The sequence below is a fragment of the Sciurus carolinensis genome, chromosome 17 (genome assembly GCF_902686445.1).
Source record: "Sciurus carolinensis chromosome 17, mSciCar1.2, whole genome shotgun sequence".
Taxonomy (NCBI): domain Eukaryota; kingdom Metazoa; phylum Chordata; class Mammalia; order Rodentia; family Sciuridae; genus Sciurus; species Sciurus carolinensis.
Window position 1 is genome coordinate 50,918,040 of NC_062229.1, and position 18,945 is coordinate 50,936,984.

Genomic DNA, 18,945 nt, shown 5'->3' on the forward strand with positions numbered 1-18,945 from the left:
GGAGTACATGTTTTCGTTTCTTGGTTGTGCACGGTGTAGATTCATATCATTTGTGTGATCATACGTGTACATAGGGTAATGATGTCTGTCTCATTCCACCATTTCATATTTCCCCTCCTCCCTCTCATTTCCCTCTACATAATCTAAAGTTCCTCCATTCTTCTCTTACCCCACCCCTGCCATCCACATTGTATGTCATCATTCACTTATCAGGGAAAACATTTATTTGGCCTTTTTTTGAGGGGATTGGCTTATTCCACTCAGCACGATATTTTCCAATTCCATCCATTTATCTGTAGATGCCATAATGTTGTTCTTTATGACTGAATAATATTCCACTGTGTATATATTCCACAGTTTCTTTGTCCATTCATCTGTTGAAAGGCATCTAGGTTGTTTCCACAATCTAGCTATTGTGAATTGAGCTACTATGACCGTTGCTGTGACTGCATTACTGTAGTAATTTTAAGTCCTTTGGGTAAAAACCGAGGAGTGGGATAACTGGGTCAAAAGATGGGTCTATTCCAAGTTTTCTGAGGAATCTCCATGCTGCTTTCCAGAGTGGCTGCACCAATTTGCAATATAAAAGCATACCTTTCCCCCCACACCCATGCCAATATCTATTATTGTGTTCTTGATAATAGTCATTCTAATTGGAATAAGATGAAATCTTAGAGTTGTTTTAATTTGTATTTCTCTAATTACTAGAGATGTTGAACACTTTTTCATATTTTTATTAATCGCCTGTATATCTTTGAAGTGTCTGTCCAGTTCCTTGACCCGTTTATTGATTGAGTTGTTTGCATTTTTGGTGTAAAGTTTTTTAAGTCCTTTACAAATTTTGGAGATTAGTGCAGTCTGAATGTGTGGAAAAGATTTTCTCCCACTCCGTAGGCTCTCTTTTCACATTATTGATCGTATCCTTTGCTGAGAAAAAACTTTTTAGTTTGAATCCATCCCATTCATTGATTCTTGCTTTGATTTCTTATGCTTTGGGAGTCTTGTTAAGGAAGTCTGATCCATAAGCCAATATGATGAAGATTCAGGCCTTTGTCTTCTGTTAGCTGCAGGGTCTCTGGTCTAATTCCTAGGTCCTTGATCCATTTTGAGTTGAGTTTTGTACAGGGTGAGTGAGAGATAGAGGTTTAATTTCATTTTACTGCATATGGATTTCCAGTTTTCTCAACACCATTTGTTGAAGAGGCTATCTTTTCTCCATTATATGTTTTTGGCTCCTTTGTCTTATATGAGGCAACTGTATTTATGTGGGTTTGTCTCTGTGTCTTCTATTCTGTGCCATTGATCTGCCTGTCTTTTGGTGCCAATACCATGCCATTTTTGTTACTATTGCTCTGTAGTATATTTTAAGGTCTTGTATTGTGATACCTCCTGCTTCACTTTCTCTGCTCAGGATTATTTTGGCTATTCGTAGTCTCTTATTCATCCAGATGAAGTTCATGATTGCTTTCTCTATTTCTATGAGGAATGTCACTGAGATTTTAATTGGAATTGCATTGAATCTGTATTGTACCTTTGGTAGAATGGCCATTTTGATGGTATTAATTCTACCTGTCCAAGAAAATAGGAGATCTTTCTATCTTCTAAGGTTTTCTTCAATTTCTTTCTTTAATGTTCTGTAGTTTTCATTGTAGAGGTCTTTCACCTCTTTTGTTAGATTGATTCTCAAGTTTTTTTTGTTTTTTTTTTTTTTTTTGAGGCTGTTGTGAATGGAGTGGTTTTCCTAATTTGTTTTTCAGAGGATTCATCACTTATGAATAGAAATGCATTAGATTTATGCATATTGGTTTTATATCCTGCTACTTTGCTGAATTCATTTATTTTTCTAGTGGAATTTTTTGGATCCTCTAAATATAGAGTCATGTCATTGGCAAATAGTGATCGCTTCAGTTCTTCTTTTCCTGTTTATATTCCTTTAATTTGTTTGGTTTGTCTAATTGCTCTGGCTAGTGTTTCAAGGATGATGTTGAGTAGAAGTGGTGAAAAAGGGCATCCCTGTCTTGTTCCAGTTTTTAGAGGGAATGCTTTCAGTTTTTCTCCTTTTAAAATGAAATTGGCCTTGGGCTTAGCATAGATATCCTTTACAGTGTTGAGGTATGTTCTTACTATCCCTATTTTTGTAGTGTTTTAAGCATGAAAGGGTGCTGTATTTTATCAAATGCTTTCTTAGCATCTATTGAAATAATCATATGTTTCTTAACTTTAAGTCTACTGATGTGATGAATTACATTTATTGGTTTCCGGATGTTGAACCAAACTTGCATTTCTGGGATAAACCCCACTTGATCATGGTGCACTATCTTTTTTAAAATATGTTTTTGTGTGCGATTTGCCAGAATTTTGTTAAGGATTTTTGCATCTATGTTCATCAGGGATATTGTTCTAAAGTTTTCTTTCCTTGATGCGTCTTTGTCTGGTTTTGGTATCAGAGTGATACTAACTTCATAGAATCAGTTTTGAAGGTTTCCCTCATTTTCTATTTCTGGGAATGCTTTGAGGAGTATTGGTATTAGTTCTTTTTAAAGGTCTTGTAGAATTCGTTTGAGAATCTATCTGGTCCTGGGCTTTTCTTGGTTGGTAGGCTTTATTTCGGTGTTTGAAATTGATCTGTTTAAATTGTGTATGTCTTCCTGATTCAGTTTGGAAGGATGATATTTCTCTAAAAATCTGTCATTGTCTTTGATATTTTCTTTTTTGTTGGAGTATAGATTTTCAAAGTAGCTTCTAATTATGTTATGTATTTCAATGATGTCTGCAGTGATCTTTCCTTTTTCATCACGAATTCTAGTAATTTGAGTTTTCTCTCTCCTCTTTATTAGTGTGTCTAAGGGTTTATCAATTTTGTTTACTTTTTCAAAGAACCAACTTTTTGTTTTGTCAAGTTCTTGAATTGTTTCTCGTTTTAATTTCATCAATTTTAGCTCTAATTTTTATTATTTCCTGTCTTCTATATTTGGTGTTGATCTGTTCTTCTTTTCTAGGACTTTGAGATGTAATGTTAGGTCATTAAGTTGTTGACTTTTTGTTTTCTTTATGAGCTCAATGCAATGAACTTTCATCTTAGTACTGCTTTCAGAGTATCCCAGAGATTTCGATATGTTGTGTCATTATTCTCGTTTACCTCTAAGAATTTTTTATTTCTTCCCTGATATCTTCTGTTATCATTGAATCATTCATTAGCATATTATTTAGTCTCCAGGCGTAGGAGTAGTTTTTGTTTTTGGTTTTATCATTGATTTCTAATTGCATTCCATTATGGTCTGATACAATACAAGGTAGTATCTCAATTTTTTTTTTATTTACTAATGGCTTCTTTGTGGCATAACATATTGTCTGATTTGGAGAAGAATCCATGAGCTACTGAGAAGAAAGTGTATTTGCTCAATGATGGATGAAATACTCTGTATATATCCATTAAGTATGTATCATTGATTGTATTATTTACTTCTAGTTTCTTTGTTCAGTTATTGTTTGGAGGATCTATCAGTAATGAGAGTGGTGTTTTAAAATCACCCACTATTACTGGGTTTGGGCTATTTGATCTTAAAATTGAGAAGGGTATGTTTGATGTACATAGATGCTCCAGTGTTTGGGGCATAAATATTTAAAATCGTTATGCCTTGCTGGTTTATGGTTCCCTGGAGCAGTATGGAATATCCTTCTTATCCCTTCTAAGTTAGGTTTGAAGTCCACTTTATCTGATATGAGGATAAGACCCTGGCTTTTTTACTGAGTCCATGTGTGTGGTATGTTTTTCCCCATCCTTTCACTTTTAGTCTGTGGATGTCTTTTTCTATGAGCTGAGTCTCTTGAAGCAGCATATTATTGGATTTTTTTCCTTTTTTAATCCAGTCGGCTGGTCTGTGTCTTTTGATTGATTAATTTAGGCCATTAACATTCAGGGTTACTATTGTGATATGATTTGTATTCCCGATCATTTTGGCTTACTTTTGGTTTTTAAGTTTACTTGGTTTCTCCTTTGATGGGTTTTTCCTTTAGGGTAGTTCCTCACTTTGCTTTTTTGTGTTGTTTTTCACTTCCTCCTCATGAAATATTTTGCTGATAATGTTCTGTAGTGCAGGCTTTCTGTTTGTAAATTCTTTTAACTTTTGTTTATTGTGGAAAGATTTTATTTCATCATCAAATCTGAAAGTTAGTTTTGCTGGGTATAGGATTCTTGGTTGGCATCCCTGTTTTTTCAGAGCTTGAAATCTATTGTTCCAGGCCCTTCTTGCTTTTAGGATCTGGGTTGAGAAATCAGCTGATATCCATATTGGTTTCCTCTTATATGTAATCCGATGCTTTTCTCTTGCAGCTTTTAAAATCCTATCTTACTTTGTATGTGAGGTATTTTCATTATAATGTTCCTTGGTATGGATCTGTTGTAATTTTGTGCATTTGGTGTTCAATAAGCCTTTTGTATTTGATTTTCCATTTCATTTTTCAGGTTTGGGAAATTTTCTGACATTATTTCATTGAACTGGTTGTTCATTCCTTTGGTTTGTTTCTCTCTGCCTTCCTCAATCCCAATAATTCTTAAATTTGATCTTTTCATGATGTCCCATAATTCTTGGAGCGTCTGTTCATGATTTTTTACCATCTTCTCAGTTTGATCAGCTTTATTTTCAAGATTAAATATTTTGTCTTCATTGTCTAGGACTCCGTCTTCCACGAGATCTATTCTGTTGGAGATGCTTTCTATTGAGTTTTTAATTTGGTTTATTGTTTCATTTCAAGTATTTGTTTGTTTTTCAGAATCTCTTTATTGAAGTGCTCTTTTGCTTCCTGCATTTGCTCTTTTAACTGTTTATTGGTGTGATCGTGCATAGCCTGCATTTGCTCTCTTATCTTTTGCTTCACAGATCATTTTAATTATGTAGATTCTAAGCTCTGTCATTTCTCCTGCCATGCTGTCATTGGATTCTATCAAAATAGCATCTTGGTTTGTTAGGGACACTTTCTTCCCCTGTTTTTTTTTTTTCACATTGTTTCTGTATATTTCCCTCTAGCAGTGAAGATCTGAGGTATTGCAGCTTACCCCCTGTAGGCTTACCCTGCAGATTTGCAGTACCTCTCCTTTGAGGGGGAGATCAGTATTAGCATCACCCAATACAAACAATATGCAGCCCTAAACCAGATAGCCCCTATAAAGACTTTAACAGTATTGTGATAAACAGGATGAGTTTGATTATTATCTACAGTATAGTCAGTAGGCTTGCAATAAGCTCTACAACTTCTAGTGGTGGAAGAGGAGGATGGGGAGGGGTGTAGGATGTAACTGTTAATGGGAAAAGAAGTGAGTAAATAGAGATATCTGATTAAAGGAAGAGTGAGAGCAGGATCAAAAGAAGTTGAACTTTAGCATGAGAAAAGGGAGAAAGAGACTCCAAGGGAATAGGAAAATAGAGTGAGAATAAAAAGAAGAGGTTAACAATTAAAAAAAAAAAAAAAACTATGGTTCATAGTCATCCACCATTGAAACCTCCATGCGAGTGTGGTACCTGTCAATGGCCCTCCAGTGTCCTGTAGGTGTGTCAGGATGGGAGCTGCCCCTCCAGTGATGGTGGCCATGCCCTCAGGGATAATTCAAAATGACGGCACCAGCCTCCAAAGAAGCTGGGGGGCTGCAGCACAGGCACACGCCGAGGTCCACCTGTGGCCAGGGGCGGGCGGGCACACAGTCCTGTATACAACATTTCTAAGATTGATACATGAATTGATTTATTGTTCATAGGGTATATACATGTTCACCTTTACTATGAAATTATGGTTTTCTTCAAAGTGGTTATATCAGTTATATTGGCCAGAAGCAATTCTATTAATTCCTCTTTGCTCTCAAACTTGCTCTGAATTTTTACTTTAAATTTTGCCATGTGATGTATGTGAAGTGATATCTTGGTGTAATTCCTTTTTCCTGGATTCCTGTTGAGATTTAATGTATTTTCATGTATTTTGACCAATTTTATTTTTTTGCCAATTGTCCATTTTTTCTTTACGATGCCATCATAAGCATATATCTGTATCTGTATGTATGTATATACACACACACATATACATATAGACTATGAATCTTCTGTTGGTTTTGCTATACATCTTCACGTATGGTTAGGCTTTTTGTTTAGAGGTTTCTTTCAGAACTGTTTAGTCATAATGTAATAATACTTATCAATCTTTAGTGCCCCTTCCCCAACGTCTTGTGTAATAAACCTGTCAAGGTCTTAAAAAATTCCAATTTATTTTTCCTAAAAGTTTGCAGTTCCTTTTCCTACTTAGTTTTTGTTTGGTTGGTTTGGTTTTTGTTTTGTTTTGTTTCGAGTAACCTGGAATTTCCTTCCTGTATATGATGTGAAATTCAATTATTTTTTCTCCCAAACTAACTCTTTACCCTGTGATCTTATATATACATTAAAAAAAGAAAAATTCACAGTGCTTCAATCTCCTTTTGATATTAACTGGTATTCCATTGAGATTATAGGTTTAATTTGGAAAATTGACATTGTACATTATTGAGTATGGAAAAGCAGATGATTCTCATTTAACAGTCACTCAAACCTAATTCCAGTTGTCTTCCTGCACATTTGCTTACAGTTATCATCAGACATTAATAACCAACTTTCATTTTATCTTGCATGCGTGTTCCTCATTGACAGATACTATCCTTGAATCATTCAAGAAGAGAGATTCTGGGAAATGTAGTTCCAGGCATCGCCTTGTATTGCAGAAGAGACCTTAGAAGTGTTATTAGTGATGCAGATTTCCAGTGAATCCAAACATACAAATCTTTTCTTATTTTTCTCACCCTTTTAACACACAGAATGGCATACTTGATGGTTGTGTACTTTTCTTAACACCCAGTTGATAAATCTTGGAGGTCTTTTTCAATGGAATGTGTATAATTTTGTTAGCAGTTGCTGTTGCCCTCCACAGAGGTTGTATCTATTGATAGCCCACCAGTAGGGTGTCACTGTTGTACACACTGTCCATTTTTGCATCCTGTCCTCTTTTTCAGGAATACCTTTTTACCAATGAGTTTAACCAATACCTTATTCTTTAAGACTATTAAGTTGTTCTGGTAGAGGTGATACCTGACAACAGGAATGCATACACAAATTCAGTCCACCCTACTCTGCTGGATTAATAAAGTGACCTTAGACTAGCTAGCAGCAGATGGTATGTTTTCTTTATCTTGATGCCAATTAATTGCTTAATGTAGGTTTATTCATTGGTGGTATATAAAAGGAATTGATTTTGTGAATTCTACAAAATTCTACAAATTTGTTAAATTTATTCCTTAGTTCTAATGTTTTTTTAATTCTAAGATTATATGTAAGATCATACCACCTGCAACTAGAGAACTGTTTTTGTTTTATTTTGTAGTTTTACTGCTTCCTTTCCAATTTCAGTGAATTTTACTTCATTTTCTTGCATAGTTGACTCACTAGAACTTATAGCACAGTATTAAATAGAAGTGGTGATAGTGTGCATCCTTATCTTGTAACTGATGTTGGGGGCAAAAAAATCATTTGAGTTTCTTACCATTAAGTGTGGTATTAGCTGTAGGTCTTTTTGTTTTTAAATGTTCTTTATCGTGTTAAGGAAGTTTCTTTCTGTTTCAAGTTTGTTGAGTGTTTTTATGACACTGGATTTTGTCAGAAGATTTTTCTCTGCATTGATTCAGATTATTTTGTGTTCTTTCATTTCATTCTATGAGTATGATATAGTATTGATTTTCGGGGAGGGGGTACCAGGGATCAAACTCAGCCCTGAGCTACCTCCCTAGCCCTATTTTGTATTTTGTTTAGAGACAGGGTCTCACTGAGTTGCTTAACACCTGACTTTCGCTGAGGCTGGCTTTGAACTTGAGCTCCTCCTACCTCAGCCTTCCAGCCGTGGAATTATAGGCACGAACCATCACGCTCTGCTGTAGTATTGATTTTTTTTTTTTAATGTAATGTTGAACCACCTTGCATTCTTGGGATAAATTCCATTTGATTTTGGTTTATAATTCTCTTTTCATATGCTGCTGAATCTGGTTTGCTAGTATTTGCGTAGGATTTTTACATCTATTTATAAAGGATTTTGGTCCATATGGTTTTTTTTTTTTTTTTTTTTTTTCCCCATTATAATATCTTTTTCTAGCTTTGGTATCAGGGTAATGCTGGCCTCAAGGAATATGACTGTCCATTTGTCCCAGCTCTGTTCATTGAAGAAAGTCAGGTGTATTCCTTCCTCTTCTATTTTCAGAAGACGTGAGGTTAATTCTTTAAATTTTTGGTAGATTTTTAGTGGACATCATCAGTGAAGCCCTCTGGTCCTAGTCTGTTCTTTATTGGGAGACTTTCGATTACTTACTGATTTAATCTCTTTTGTTGTTGTGGGTCTGTTCAGGTTTTCTATTTTCTATTCAGTTTTAGTAGTTTATGTGTTTCTAGAAATTTGTCCACTTTGTGTAGATTATATAATTTTTGACATACAGTTATAACTCTAACAATAGTAGTCTTTTTTACACTTAAGATGAATAGTAATGATGATGCTCACTGTTGTTTCTGATTTTGGCAGTTTGAATCTTGTCCTCTTTTTCTTGGTCAGTCTAGCTAAAGGTTTTGTCAGTTTGTTGATCTTTTCAAATAACTGGCTCTTTTTCATTGTCATTCTAATTATACTTTTCAGCTCCAGAATTTTTATTTGGTTCCTTTTTATGATTTATATCTGTTTATTGATATTCTCTGGAGAGACATTTTTCTGATTCGTTTTAGTTCTTTGTCCAGATTTTCCTGTAGTTCTTTGAGCATATTTAAGACAGTCTTTGTGTAATACATTCAGTGTTTACAGCCTTCCTCAAGGACAGTTTCTATTAATCACACACACCCCACCACCACCACCACCACCACCATAGAATAGAATCTACTTTTGTGTTTATGTGCACACCTTAAATTTTCCTTTTGGAAACTGGGCATTTTAAATATTATAATGTAGCTGGAAATCCAATTCTTCCCCCTTCCCCAAGACTTATTATTACTGCTTATGGGTTTTTTTAATGACTCAAACTTTATGGTTTTGGCAGTCTATATTCTTTATTGTGTATAACAACTGAATTCTCTGTTCCCTTCTCTTAGTTGTCAGCTTTGATGGAGTTTTTCTTAAACACCTGGACCAAAAAACAACAAACTTTTACTGAAGTCTTTGTGGATTGCTTCTGTGTTAGGGCATTCAGTGCTCAGCCAAGCAACTTAAAGCTCTACCTTAGCCTTTACTTCCTGCTTATATGGAACTGAAAGGTCCCCCAGAAGTAAGTAAAAATTGCGGGTCTTTTTGGATCCTTTCTGAGCATGTGTCCAACCCTAAGCATTGCTGCATCTTCCAGATTTTATGATATACTTAGAGGGTTCCCAGAACCTCTATTCCCTTAAGTATCTCCTGTCCTACTCCTTCCATTACAGACTTTTAGATCTGTTTCTTGCTCCAGATGTTAACATAATAGTACATGTGACTGTGGCTGAACATTTGCCCTTAAATGCCTTGAACAGATGCCACTGGGGAAACTGCTTCAGTCTTAAGAATTTCCAAAGGCTTATGGAACTATAAGCCCTTGAGCCAATCCCTCATATAGTTTAAAACACAACCACAGATCTTTAAGCATAAGGTCCACATTGGTATCTCTGGTACCAACAACTGCACCAATGTGGGATGCTATTGTAAATGGCTGCAGCCATTTAGAGAAGTTGTGGGATGGTAAGTAGATAAGTCAGTAAAATGCCATAGAACTTCACTAGGCATTCTGTTGGTTGTTATAAGATTTTGATTAGGTTCTAATGTGAAAATGTTGATCCTGATAGTTTTTGCCTTGATTTGTAGGGAGTCTTAAAGAGTTCCCTTCTCTGCCGTATTTTGTGATGTCACTCCCACTTTTTTGAGTGAACTGAATGGAAATGAATATAATATTCATTATCTTGAGTCATTAAAAGCCTACTTTGCTTATTAGTATATTGTGTCTTAGAAGTAATGTATATGATATGTTTTTTAAAAGGTTAAATATTCAACTATTTGAGTTTTATGTTGATATTAAGATAGAGAAAATACCATGTCTGTTGGTAGCTGGTCTCATGCTGTTTCATTCAAGTTATTTTTCTGAAATTTTGAGGAACATAACTATTACTTCTTTTTTTGTTTTGTTTTTATAGTTTGACTTACCATTCTAAGAAATCATTAATTCAGTTTAGTGTTTCTCAACAGGGGGCAGTGTTGTTCACCAGTAGCCTTTCGCCAATATCTAGAGACATTTCTGGCGACCGTATTTGGGGATGAGTTATGCTTGTTGGTAGTATCCACGGATTCTGCTACATAACCTTCAATGAATAGGACAAAACTCCATGGGACAAAAGTATGTCCTAAAATATTAACAGTGCTAACCTTGAGAAACCCTGATTTAGATTTATCACATCTCTTAGATTAATTCAAGTAACTGTTACATGTCATGCTGTAAAATATAGTGACTAAATTTCGGATGTAAGTGCTTTAATTTTGGGGGGTTGGGCAGGAAGGGGAGAATTCTCTCTCTAAAATAGTGTTATCTGTGAGTAGAAAAATTGTATTATTTTCTTTTTAAAATAACATATAATTTACTTTCTTCCATTTGTGGACAATGTGTCAAAATGCATTGTCATGTATAACCAATTAGAACAAAAAAAGTTTAATAAAAAATTAACTTTCTTTAATTTTTAATATAGGCAGAGTCTCACTATGTTGCCTAGACTGACCTTGAATTCCTGCACTCAAGTAGTCCTCCTGCCTCAGCCTCCTATGTATCTGTAACAATAGGCATGCACCACCACATCTGGCCTTTTAATGTAACTTAGCTTTGGTCATACAGAAAAGACACTAATGAATTCCTTTGAATTGATTACCCCGCTTCAGCAATTGTCAACATTTTTGGAGTTTTGTAAAGCTCCAATTCAGTTTGCATTTCATTTTCCTTGTGTCACATGTCTTTCAAAGTTTTGTTAGAACAGGTCTACCCAAAGTTTTCTTGGGGAGTGGGGGGGCGGCATATGTGTGCATGCTGAGAATCAAACTCAGGACCTTATGCAAATGAAGCAGTTTTCTAAGTAATATTACCATTGATATTCATCTGCATAATTTTTTAAAGTCATAGATGGACACAGTGACTTTATTTTTATGTGATGCTGAGGATTGAACCCAGCGCCTCACACATGCTAGGCAAGTGCTCTACCTCCGAGCCACAATCCCAGCCACTGTATAACTTTTAAGATTAAATTTTAGCCAGACAAGGTGGCACACACTTGTAATCCTACTCGTGAGACTGAGGCAGAAGGATCTCAAGTTTGAGGCCTGCCTCAATGACTTGCAGTACCCTGTCTCAAAAAGTAAAGGGCTTGGAACATAGCTCAGTGATTAAGTGCTCCTGGGTTCAATATTCAGTACCCCTTTCTTCAAAAAGATTCAATTTTCATAATCTCATAATTGATTTCAAAAGAATAGGAAGGTTATACATAAAAATCTCCCCTTACACCACTATCCACATCATCCCTAAGTCATTTGATTCCCCTTAATATAGCCAACTAAGTATAATTTGTTTATACATGTGTGTAAGCAAATGTCTGTTATTCCTGTTTTCTAAATGGGTTGTCCATTTGTTGGAAAAAATATTCCATTTTGAATTACTGTTGTACTTTTTTGTCAAAAATCTGTCAGTCTTATTTGTACGGATCTATAGGTCTATCCTTCCTCCAGTATCACAGTCTTTTTTTTTTTTTTTTTTTTTTTTTTTTTTTTTTTTTTGCGGTGCTGTATATCCCCAGCCCCACACAGTCTTGATTACTATTGCTTTCAGGTAATGTGAATCCTCCAGCTTTATCTCCCCCCCCCCCCTAGTACTGGGGATTGAATATTTTGTCTTCCCATTCATGAGTACATATCTATCTTTCTTTCTTTCTTTCCTTCCTCTCTCTCTTTTTCTCCTTCTTTCATGCTGGGGAATGAACCCAGGGCCTTGTACTTGCAAGACAAGCACTCTACCAACTGAGCTATCTCCCCAGCCCATTCGTATCTCTTACTTAACACATTTTCTTTGATTTCTCTCACCAATATTTTGTTGTTTTTTGGTTGTTGTTATTGTTTGCTTATTTTCATTGCTGGAGCTCAAACCCAGGACCTCAAGCATTCTGAGCAAAGTGCTATATCACGAAGTTATACCTGCAGTCCCTATTTTGTAGTTTTTAACATAAAGATTTTGAACACATTTTGTTAAATTTGTATCATAGTGTTTCCAGGTTGAGAGAGTTTTTGTTTGTTTGTTTGTTTGGTGTTTTTATGAATGGCACCATTATTATGAATGGTACTTTAGTGTTTTTTTTTTTCTAGTTGTTCATTAATAGTACATAGAAATAAAAATTGTAATCTGTAAGTTTGCTAAATTTCTGTTTTTTTTTTTTTTTTTTTTCGGTACTGGGGATCGAACTCAGGGCCTTGTGCTTGCAAGGCAAGCACTCTACCAGTTGAGCTATCTCCCCAGCCCAAGTTTGCTAAATTTCTGTATTTACCTTAGGAACTTTTACATAGATTCCATGGACTTTTCTAGAGACTGTCATGTTGTCTACAGTTTTGTACCTTACTTTACAAATTATTGGTCTTTTATTTCTTACTATAGCTTTATTACAGTTCTAGATATTCAGATATGACTTTGAATAGGAGTAGTAAGAGAGAACATCCCTGCCTTATTTCCCATCTTAGGTTGAAATCAGTACTTTCCTGATATTTTTATGTCTCTTTAAGTATGTAAACCTCAATTTAGTGATGACTTAGGTCGCTTACCAATTTTCCTGGTATTATTCATTGACTAGTGTATCTTTTTTTTTTGTTTGTTTTTTGTTTTTTGTTTATTTTTACAGACTGCATTTTGATTCATTGTACACAAATGTGATACAGCTTTTCATTTTTGTGGTTGTACACAATGGAGATTCATACTATTTGTGTAATCATACATGTACATAGGTAATAATGTCTGTCTCTGTCCACTATTTTTCCTTCCCCCATCCCCTCCCTCATATACTGTATGCATGCATGTATGTATTGCTCCTTCTTACAGACATGTACACACAGGAACTTCTATGAAGGTACTTATTACACTGTTTTGTAGTTTACTTTTTACTTTTGTTTCTTCCTGAGTAGACTGGTTGGACTCTTAATGGGAGTAAGCAATGGTACTTACCCTCTGGGAATTTATGTTATAGATACTTTGTATTAGTTTGAGCTGTATGAAATTGCTGATACTAGTTTATAAACTATAAAAATCTTGTTTCTAGTTGGGACTAAAAAAAAAATAAAACAAACAACAACAACAAAAAAGCATACCTCTGCCAAGAAGGTAGAATCATTAGTATATAAAATGTTCATTCATGAGAAAATGTTCATCACTGTCTCATGTTAAGTAAAATCATAGAACTGGGTATACTGATGTGAATGAGATATAACCCTACCCTGCCCTTTGAAGAGACCCTCACTCTGAGGATGTTTGGGAATTTTACAGTCTTGGGATATGTTGAATTTTGTGATAAATCTATTATATGCAAGTTTAGTCTCAGTTTGAATTCACTGTTTTTCCTAGCATCGTGATAATTATTGTCTTGGAGTATAAAACACATTGGCAGTCATTATATAAATTACTGAGGAGTGAGACATACTTTGCTTTGTGTTGTGATAATTTTGTGTGAGAAGATGATCTGCATACTTTTTTAGCTGTTTGATGTAACTTAAATATATTAGTTGGTGGGTTGAATAAATAGAGCAGTAAATAAAGGGCACCAAAGACTTTTCCTTCTGAAATAATTCAGTATTTCAACAGAAAAGAAAAATATTAAGGCAGTCATAATACAAAGAAAAAATGTTGTATTTCCTTACTCTGATTTTTTTTTTTTTTTCATGTGTGCTTGGTATTTTTTTCATTGTAAATTATAGGTGGAAGGAAGTTATTATCCTTTTGGTTTTCAGCCTCTTAAGCTGGTGTTTTAGTACCCTATATTACAAATCAGGGTGAAAGACCTATGTGAGGGATTTTACATAAGCTTCATGAAGGTAGAAAAAGTTTCCCAGTTGAATGCTGTAATCCTTGCACTTAGCGTAAAACTAGTTAACAAACAGTTATTGAATAAGTATTTGTGAGGGTAGGATGCTAGGCTAGCTGCCTTTGGTTAAAGGGAGAAAAATGTAATTTTTATATAAGGTATGTAAAGTTTAGTACAGAGGAAAAAGTCATTGCATTTACATGTTGTTTGATAAATGTCAAAAGTCCCATATTATTTGAGGTAATTAAATTGTATTGGTAAATGCTATCATAATAGAAGGCTATGAGTTTTCTATCAGAGGTTTGCCCATGAGATTTTCAGCTTAACTATTAATATAAGATTAAAATGTAATTGTGAAAACCTATGAAGCCCCCCTTGTCATTTGAAATCCTTGTGTGAAATATGGAACTCAGGGAATGCCTTGCCTTTGTTTTACTAATAATGCAATAAATAGAATTCCTAAGGAAATTTCTTTTGTATTTGCTGCCACCAAATGGCAAATTAATTATATCACCATCTGTAGAACATATACTAAAAATAATATTCATTTGATTTTTTCCATGAGATTAATTTGCTCATAAATAATTTTGACAAAGAAGAAATAAGACATTTTAATATGTTTAGAACTAAAACCAACCGTCTTTCTTCAGAGTGAATAGGATGGGTTCTGTCATCTTATTTTGGAAAAGAATGTGAGGACATTAGCAAGTAATTACTATGATGAAGATGGTTAAAAACTCAGGGTTCTTCTGGACTAATAACTGTGATGGGCAGCATCTTTTTTTGTTTGTTTTTACACAGAGAATTTAATTTTGATGTTTGTTCTTTTGCTCCTGAGAATTATGGCTTCATAATTTTTTAGTCCTAATTTTATTTATTTGAAAACAAGCTTCACTAAAATTAGCTGGTATGAAATTTACTTTTATTTGGGGATAATTATTATATAAAATATACACTATTCTCAGAAAAATTATTATGTAAGACTTTTTTTTTTTTTAACAGCAACCCAGATGTTTAATCTTAGGAAATATGGTTATATACAATAAGTTATTATTTTAGGTGGGGGGGGGGGCTAGTAGGGATTAAACCCAGTGATGCTTTACCACTGAGCTACATCCCCAGCCCCTCCCCACTTTAAAAAAATTTTTTTAGCTGTAGATGGACACAACACCTTTAATTTATTTATATGTGGTGCTGAGAATCCAACCCAGTGCCTCACATCTGCTAGGCAAGTGCTCTACCATTGAGCCACATCCCCAGCCTGTCCCCAGCCCTTTTTATTTTTATTTTGAGACAGGGTCTTGCTAAGTTGCTGAAACTGGCCTTAAACTCGCTATTCTCATGTCTTCTGCTTGGTAGTTGCTGGGCTTACAGACGTTTGCCATGACATTTGACAGTTGCCACTATGTTTCACTAAGCTGTTCGTTACTTTTGAGTAAAACTTTATGTAGTCATTCAGCATGTTATAAAGGAATATTTAAGGACATGGGTAAAATCCACATTGTTGAGTGGAGGGAGATGGGGAGAAGCAAGTTATTAAATAATATATTATCCCAAAAATTTTAAAAAAAGAATTTATATAGAAAATAACTACCAGTGTGGGAGATGATAGCTGTGATTTATTAAATTTCTGTATTTCTGAAATGAATGGTTTACATATTGAGAACTTTAAAAAATTGAATATTTTGTACTTCATAGGCAGTTTCTTAGGCTAAGACATCCCATGGATAAATATATAGTTATTAATTAGTAAGTGGTTGCATATATTATTGAATACATGTAAACAGGTTTTTGTATGGATGTGTTTTTAAGATTTTTGAAAGGGCTGGGGATATAGCTCAGTTGGTAGAGTGCTTGCCTGGCAAGCACAAGGCCCTGGGTTCAATCCCCAGTACCGCCAAAAAAAAAAAAAAAAAAAAAAAGATTTTTGAGGACAACTTGTTAAGAATTTTAAGAAATTCACTTTACAGTGCCCTTTGGGAATCCAATAAAGATTGGTTCATGTATAGAGAAAGATCTTTTTTTTTTTTTTCTCACACAGATTAGTAATTTCCTTTCTGGATAGGAGGATAAAGCTAAATTTCTGAATTAGTAAAATTCAAAGTAAATTTTTAAGTATCATTAATAATTTGGTGTTTTTTAAAGATCATAGTTACTTGTAACATAGCCCTTCATTTCTAGCTTCAGCATGTTCTTGCTTTTGATATCTGTTTTCTGCCACAGGCCTGTGATTGGAATTGAAACAATACAACTACTGCTTCCATCCGAGGAAAATAGTATGGGAATTCCTTTTATGGTAGGTTATTTTCTAGTAGTCTCTCTGAAGTAATACAGGTAGCTCTTTGTAATTTGTTAGTGTGTTGCTGTTTATGCCTCCTCACAAGGTAAACTCATACCTAACTATATGTGAATAAATACTTAGTATCAGACAAAATCCTTTACTGGAGACATTTTATTTTATGTGTAATAGTGGGCCCTGTGGTAGCAGGAGACTTACTTGATATATAGCAACTTTATAATTCAGATTCTATTTTCAGTGGAGGAGGTTTATAAATCTAGTATCTCTTTGTTGTAGCTTGGAACATAAAATATTAAATAGCTGAAAATAATGAATGATACTACAACTAGTTTTATTTTGTCCTGAAAGACGAATTGCTAAATGTTTTCATCCTATTATCCATTTGATGCATCACTTTGCTTAAAGCTCATTCTTCACATGTTAAATGTTTGTGGTCTCAGTCATTTAATAATCATTGAAGGACCTTGATTATGTGAATAACTCATGTATTTTTAGTGAAAGTAGTTTTAAACCCTAGAGGTGTTAGTCTGAGGGCACTAGTAAAGACTTTATAAGTTTGTTTAACTTGGGTATCATTTGTTAGACTTCTTATTTGAAATTGAAACTTACCAAAGATTTATAGAATATGAAGGAAGGAACTATGACCCAGTAATTGACTTCTCCTATCTTTACAAAGCTGCAATATGCTGTCCTTTAAAGTTTAGAATCTTCTAATTCCCAAACAGTAATACCATTTGATATCAAGTAGACTTAATGCAAAATTATTTTTTAAAAATCCCTTTACTGGTTTTTGTTATAATTTATTCTTTTTTGTATTAAACTTTCTTTTTGGTTTGTTTCTGTTATTAAGAAAGTTGTTAGGTTGAAGATGGGAGAGATTTTATCCATCTTATTGTGGGAGAGGATGAGATTATTTGGAACATTAAATTGGAGTAAATATTGTCACATTCAAGATTTGTACTAAGAATTCTGACTTCTGTATAACTAAATCTTTACCTGACCTTTGTTCAAAAAGATCTAGATTAACTACCAAATGACCACTTTTTTTTTTTTTTTTTTTTTTTTTAAGTTCATAGAATAACTCTCCTTTTTGTTACCTGAGATGACTGTTGGGTTACTAGAAATCTATTGGAAATTTCCCTCCGCACACACTTTGTTTATTTTCTGTAGAAACCATTTTACAGCCTCTGGCTTAATAAAGGCTTTGGATGAATCTTGTAATGTCCCTATCCTAATACTTTTCTCAACCTGACATTTGAGTTATGGGTGGTCAAGATGGAAAACCAAACAGCCTGTCAAACTTTCAATAGTAGGGATAATATTTGATTGGGAAAATGGTAACAAATAGCAGGAAACATCAATATCACATAGCCCTTTTATTTTTTCATTACTGGTAATATATGTTGAAGACCATTTAGAGTCCTGAAATGTAATTGTTTTTACTGTCATCTGTTTATACATATTGCAGTTACTGTCATTTACCACTGGATGGTGCTTTTGCATTGGTTATTGCAAACTAAACTTTCTTAAAGGGAACCAAAGGACAACCAAGAGAAGGTAGTAGGGAGGGTGGATAAAATCACAGCATGTGTACAGGTATGGAAACGTCACAATGAAGCCTGTTAATTTATACAGTTAGTATGATTGAATAATTATAATTTTAAAACATTTCAAAAACTCATCAGGAAATTAAGATTGTGGTATAGTTATATACAGACAAGCAAATTCAACTAGTAAAATAATCAGCACATGAAATAATATGCAAATTAAATATATATACTTTAAAAAAACACTTGTATATGAAATGACTGAGAGCTGTGTGACTATTTTCTAATACAATCCTTTATCTCTTCCTTCAGTATTTTAGATGTTACAGTTTTTTAGGTGATATAATGTTTTTTTGTGCTTCGGATCAAACCCGGCATTCACATATGAGGCAAGCACCCTATCTTGAGTTAAATAGGTAATACTATAAATGATATCTAATAAAACTGACATTTTTTAAGTTTGTGATATTAAAAAATACAGCTCTGGCTTTGAAAACTGTCCTGATCTTTTTGTCATTTTCTCTTCACCAGTAGCAGTTCAAATTCCTTTCATTGAAGCCTTTTTTCCCCTCAGATATAATCATCAAATTCTGCATTTAAGCTACCAAATGTCTTTTTGGCAGTCATTCTGTTTGAATGACTTGAATACTTAGATGTGTCATTTGAGATTGTAACAAGACTATGGAGATTCCAGTTCGGGGAAGAAACAAAGTTATGAAAAGAAGCATCTTTTTTTTTTTTTTTTTTTTTTTACAGACTGCATTTTGATTCATTGTACACAAATGGGATACAACTTTTCATTTCTATGGTTGTACACAATGTAGATTCATACCATTCATGGAATCATACATATACATAGGGTAATACTGTCTCATTCTATGATCTTTCTGTCCTCCACCTCCTCCCACCCCATTTTCCTCTATACCATCCAAAGTTCCTTCATTCTTCTCTCCCCTCCCCGCCACCACCCCCCCTCATTATATATTGTCATGCACTTATC

The 18,945-nt window shown here is 34.3% G+C and overlaps 1 protein-coding gene and 1 non-coding gene across 3 annotated transcripts in view; both read left to right on the forward strand.

The window, feature by feature from the left end:
- Positions 1-18,945, forward strand: part of Ankrd28 (ankyrin repeat domain 28) — a 198,753-nt gene that overhangs the window by 41,317 nt on the left and 138,491 nt on the right. Inside the window, exon 2 of one of the 2 annotated variants that reach the window (XM_047531881.1) lies at positions 16,323-16,395. The exons of the other annotated variant lie outside the window; for it this stretch is intronic. Coding sequence (XP_047387837.1) covers positions 16,378-16,395 — 18 coding nt within the window. The 5' untranslated portion in view covers positions 16,323-16,377. The remainder of the gene's footprint in view (positions 1-16,322; positions 16,396-18,945) is intronic. 2 annotated transcript variants of the gene reach the window in all.
- On the forward strand, positions 15,927-15,999 carry Trnaa-ggc (transfer RNA alanine (anticodon GGC)). The gene has a single exon. It is a non-coding gene; the product is annotated as a tRNA-Ala (tRNA).